Below are 6000 nucleotides of genomic sequence, written 5' to 3'. Positions count from 1 at the left end.
GCACCTATACTGGGTTTGAACAGTCATTCTGTGCTGATGGATTTTCATTAAAGAAACATTAGCACATAAGTGAAGACACTTCTCAGGCAAGTTGTGGCTGCAATGCGGCCAAAAGTATGCCAATAAACAGTTTCACAAGTAAAACAACATGCATATATTAACAAACATTTGAAAACTGGAGATGTACTGTAATATTTCATGTTGGAATTATTCCCAGCCCCACCTTATAAATTCTTACCTTAAGCTTAGAACGCATACCTCGGGCTTCGCAGGCCTGCTAGGTTACTTGTTTTATATTGTAGATTTCTATGGTTGCGCGTTCTAGGGTTAATGACTGAAAATACTCGTTTGTGATGCAAAATAAAAGTCATTTATACTTTGGGTTTTCTTTCCTTTACATTAGGCAAACACAACTGCAGTTACACAGGATAAAATGTCAACTCCTTTGAGTGCAGCACCAGGCATGTCAGCCATGTTATTTTTGATACTTACATTTTCAGTTTTTCACTACATCCTAAAATGACTACGTTCCATCAAGACTGAATGATGAAGAATGATGAAGAAAATCCAAAACACAGATGACAATGTGAAGACTCCAAACAACTGATAAATGTCTATGTTCACTTTCTCTGAATCATCGCCTATAGTGAACCTGATCTGTAGAATAAACTTGATTGCACCATAAAGTGTTATGTCTTTTATTATTATTTTTACCTTTGCCTATTGTACATGTACTGTACATAAATAGAGGCCTTAAAGGAAATTGTCAGCAAGTTTTTTTGATGTTGGCAAAGAGACTCTGAATGCAACAATGTATCACTTACTTTACTGGCTGTAGCAGTTGTGACACAACCAGAGTTTTAGATTTAGCAATTTAGAAGAAGAGCTCAAGAAGTTAACCCTCCCACACCAAGCTTTCTCTGAACAAATTCTATAGACAGAGAGGTGCTAATCAGAAGGGGAGGAGGATTGCTCAGACTAGTTTAGTCTGGGCAATAATAATCCCAGATGATAAAATCTTCACTACAAGTAAGCAACAGCACAACATGGTAATAAATGACACATTGTTGAACTCTGTGTGTGAACATCTATATCCTGCTGTTTTCAGATTAAATAGTAAACACCTGCTTACAGTCTCCCTTTAATGCATAAAAAATGTAACAGAACTGGCTGTTTACTCATTGCTTTTAATAAGTCCCATATATATATATATATATATACACACACATATATATATATTATAGTATAGCTTATGCAAAATCACCACAAACTTGTGAATTAGAAAAGAAAGACAAAGATTGTGAAACTATATAAAAATATACATGTATACATATACATTTTCTAGTACCTCGAACACATAGTTGCTTAATAATACTATACATAGAACATCTCTGGCAACCGGTCAGCTTAAGCTGGAGTTCACATTTAACAGATTTTGTCATCGGTTGGTTCGTGGGTAGGTAAATGCATTATACTGTATCATGTTATTGTACAAAGCTCATAAGATTTGCCGGATTGCATCCCAATATAGGCAGCAATGTAGAATGATGAAGGACTCCTGTAAACCTGTTGAGAAAAACTGATATTTGCAGTGTAAGTCCATTAAGTGATGTCTTGATCTTGCATTGTAATATATTCAGTAGCACAGATCATCAATGGTTTGGAAAACAAACTACTGACAGTTTCAGAACACTTCAAGATCCCAAAATTGTGTTGGCCTGTCCTCTGCAGTTTCCCACACCACAACATGCTCCGAGTCATAACTGTGTCCACCTGCAAGTTGAGAGAGAAAACTTAGTAAAATTTGTAATTTTGCTACATGAAGAAAACCTTACATGCAGCGACATTGCTACTGAGATATCGCTGGGGTCACGGAATTCGTGACGCACATCCGGCCTTGTTAGCGATGTCGTTGCGTGTGACACCTATGAGCGACCGCTAACAATCAAAAATACTCACCTAATCGTTGACACGTCGTTCATTTTCAAAAAATCGTTGCTGGTGCTGGATGCAGGTTGTTAGTCGTTCCTGAGGCAGCACACATCGCTATGTGTGACACCCCGGGAACGATGAACAGCAGCGTTCCTGCGTCCTTTGGCAACGAGATGGGCATGTCGTTAATGTGGCTGGTCTCCGCCCCTCCGCTTCTATTGGCGGGCCGCTGTGTGACGTCGCTGTGATGGTGCACAAACCTCCCCCTTAAAAAAAAGAGGTTGTTCGACGCCCACAGCGACGTCGCTAGGAAGGTAAGTACGTGTTACGCGTCCTAGCAATATTGTGTGCCACGGGCAGCGATATGCCCGTGATGCACAAATGACAGGGGCGAGTGCTTTCACGAGCGTGTAAAATCAGCCTTAAGTCTTGTCCCAACAGCAATTTTAAGATCTCTCTATGAGACCCCCATTACTAATCTGTAAGTGAAAATAAACAGAAACACCAAAATAATCCTTTATTTGAAATAGAATACAAAAAAAACCTCTCTCTTTATTAACACCAAACACCCAGTTCCGATGTAATCCACATGAGATCCCACAAAGATCTCGGCTCTACTACATACATAGTGAAGTCACTGCGCGGTGTTTGTGTTTATTTATTTTAACTTACAGATTAGTAATGGGGGGCGTATTATAGACACCTCCCATTACTAATCTAGGGTTTAGTGGCAGTTGTGAGATATCATTAACCCCTGATATTACCCCAATTTTCACTGGATCAGGGCAATCAGGATGAGCCGGATTAAGTGAATTGTCGCATTAATGAATTTGACAATTCTTGGCAGCAGTAGGCTGCTTTTTTTAGGCAGGGGTGTCCAATAACCATGGGCCTTCCCATTCTGAAAATATCAGCCCCCATCTGTTGGCTTTATCATGGCTGGGTATCAAAATTGGGGGGAGACCGCATTTCGGTTTGTAAAATTATTTATTTAAATCATTTAAAAGAGAAAAAAAGCTGTATGTGGTCCCTCTTATTTTAATACACAGCTAACATAAGCACACGGCTGGAAGCCTGTAGCCATATGGTTAATCTGTGCCAGGTATCATAATATAGGGGGACCCTATGCCAATTTTTTAAATGATTTATTTTTACATCACTATAGAAGTGCAAACAGCATCTGTGATTCCAGTCACTATGACTGCTACCAATCACAGATGCTGGGACAGCCAATGGGCCAGTGGGCAGGGGAAGCATGAGCGGCTCGGAAGTAGTGTTACAACCACACGGGAGACATGGCTAGCTCTTTCTACTGTTTTAAGGAGTATGATTCGGGTCCCTATAGACTTAAATGGGGATCAGCATCTGGCCAGGTATCCAGATTTAATTCTGGGTCTAAACCAAATTTAAAAAAAAAACAACAAAAAAAACCCCGCTTGCTCCCGCCGATTCCGGATATCTGCAGGTTCGACTATCACTATTCTCAAGTCCTCAGACAGTTCTCTTCTCCTCTTTGTTTGGCACGCTTAGTGTCGCACACACAGGCACACAATCCAATGAATGAGTCAACTTCTCAATATTGCCCACACCTGTTACTTGCGACAGGTGAGTTTGATCGAGTATCACATGTTTGAAGCAAAGTTGTTTACCCACAATTTGGAAAGGTGCTGACAATGTCAGTGTGCAGGCCATACACCGCACACTGGATCAAATTGTTCTGCATGGCTGTTGACCAAGAAGGGAGCTTCTTCTAAAGATGAAGAACAAGAAAGCCCACAGTTTGCTGAAGACAAGCAGACTAAGGACATGGATTACTGAAACTATGTCCTGTGGTATAATTAGAACAAGATAATCTTATTTGGTTCAGATGGTGCCAAGCTTGTGTGGCTGCCATCAGGTGAGGAGAATAAAGACAAGTGTGTCTTGCCTACAGTCAAGCATGGTGGTGGGAGTGTCATGGTTTTAGGCTGCATGGCTGCTGCCCGCTGTGGGATGCTACAGATCATTGAGGGAACCATGAATGCTAACATGTACTGTGACCAGGGACGGACTGGGACTAAAATTCAGCCATGGCATTTGAAGATACACAGGCCCACGTGTCGTGTGGTGAATGTGTAATATCTTTGTGCATTTGTAGGTTGTTTAACATGACCATATAACATAGTTACAGCTGTGTCCAGTATTACAGCTCAGTCCTATTTATTGCTCTTAGTTGCAAGACCTGGCAAAGCTGCTATTTTCCCTATAGAGCTGAGTCCCACAGATAGTGAAGAGGATGCTGCTCTCCATATAATGCTGCAGCCTTGTCATATAGCTGATGGGCAGGGATGCAAATTCAGATCCCCCTTAACTAATATTGGTAACCTATTTTACAGATAGGTCTTCAAGGAAGCTGTATTTTTCACTGGTACTAAATTTTGCGTATGCTTAAGGTATGTGCAATAACATTTTTGGGGGGCAGATCCCACCATGGAAATCACTATGAAAAATATCCAAAATAAATGAACATCTGCATCTACTTGGCTCTGAAGAGGTTCAGGCTTTTGAGCAATTTGTTTAACCACTTCAGGTTTCTAAAACCACCAAGTGGTTAAAAGAAGTGACTGTTTCATTCTTCTGGTGTTTTCCACTTGGAAAACACTCTGTGCTTTACAATGCAGATCAATGGGAAGGCTTGGACGATGCCTTGACGTCTTTTGTTACGTTTTAGCACTGCTTTTTCTTAAAAGCGCAATAAAAAAAATATGTGACAAAGATGCAGACAATTATAGACATCAGGTGCAATAGCAGGTTGTAATTTTTATAACAAAAAGGATGCATTAGACATCAAGAGGATGTGAGCAGTCAGCCTCATGGAAGGGGTACTTGCATGAATACATCACCAGAGCCAATATCTGAGGAGGATTTGCAGAGATTCTACTGAGTTTCTGCTTCAAAAAGATATGCTAATTTATACTGTTTGTGGAGCAGAAACTGAGCAGGATCTTGCCAAATTCTCCTGATAATCTCAAAACAAAATTTTGAGGATTAAGCTTTAACATAGCCATGAAACTTGTTTTGGATTGCTAAATGTGTACAAGTTCAGAACCACCATCAGCACATGAATGCATTGCCAGGACCACCATCAGTACATGAATGCCACACAAACTATCATCAGCATATGAATGCAGCACCAGACCCACCATCAGTGCATAAATGCAACGCCAAAACTATCATCAAAACATGAATACAGCGCCAGAATCACCATCAGCACATGAATACAGCACCTAAACCACCATTAGCACATGAATACAGTGTCAAAACCCCAGTCAGCACATGAATGCAGCATAAAAACCAACGTTAGTACATTAGTAAATCACCATGCTTAGCCCCATATACAATTGTATTGCATGTACCGACAACTCCCAGCTTGTCCTTAACACCGGTGTTATGATCCGGAACCATGGAAGATCACAATGTATCATTGGCAAAAAGGTGACGAGAGCATTGGCAACTAATCTGGCCGCCATCCCCTTACTAACCTGTTATGATCCGGAACCATGGAAGACCACCACAAATCATTGGCAAAAGGTGACAAGAGCATTGGCAACTAATCTGGCCACCATTCCCTTACTAACCAACACAACTAGAAGTAGCCGAGGGGTGAACTAACATCCTGTGCACTGCGAACCCAGCCGGAGAACTAACTATCCTAAAGGTAGGAAAGATGAATAACTCTGCCTCAGAAAATAGACAAGAATAGCAAGCCCCCCACATTCAAAGACTGCGATTATATAGGAAAAACACAATACACAGGTAGATGACAGGATTAGCAAAGGTGAGGCCCCCGCTGACTAAAATATGAAAGGACAGGAAAGGGACTGATGGTAGCCAGAGAAAAACCCTGCAAAATACCAACTTCCTGATAGTACAAAAAAGCCCTCAGATCGCACGATCTGAACTCCGTCCTATACCAGGTGCCCTTGTCATACCAATGAACAGAAAACAAGAATCATAACAAAGTCAACAAGCCACAAACACATGGACCGAAAGGAGCTATACTCCACATAGAACTGCAGGGAGTTCCCC

General features: G+C 41.1%; 1 protein-coding gene across 1 annotated transcript in view; it reads right to left on the bottom strand.

Moving 5' to 3' along the window:
- Window positions 1-222: 222 nt before the first annotated feature.
- Window positions 223-6000, bottom strand: part of LOC142289738 (uncharacterized) — an 834494-nt gene continuing 828716 nt past the window's right edge. The window contains exon 22 of the mRNA XM_075333662.1: window positions 223-1773. Coding sequence (XP_075189777.1) covers window positions 1685-1773 — 89 coding nt within the window. The 3' untranslated portion in view covers window positions 223-1684. The remainder of the gene's footprint in view (window positions 1774-6000) is intronic.

Source organism: Anomaloglossus baeobatrachus, chromosome 2 (assembly GCF_048569485.1).
Source record: "Anomaloglossus baeobatrachus isolate aAnoBae1 chromosome 2, aAnoBae1.hap1, whole genome shotgun sequence".
Taxonomy (NCBI): Eukaryota; Metazoa; Chordata; class Amphibia; order Anura; family Aromobatidae; genus Anomaloglossus; species Anomaloglossus baeobatrachus.
The sequence above is the reverse complement of the archived record's forward strand: the minus strand, read 5'-3'. Positions and strand labels throughout refer to the sequence as shown.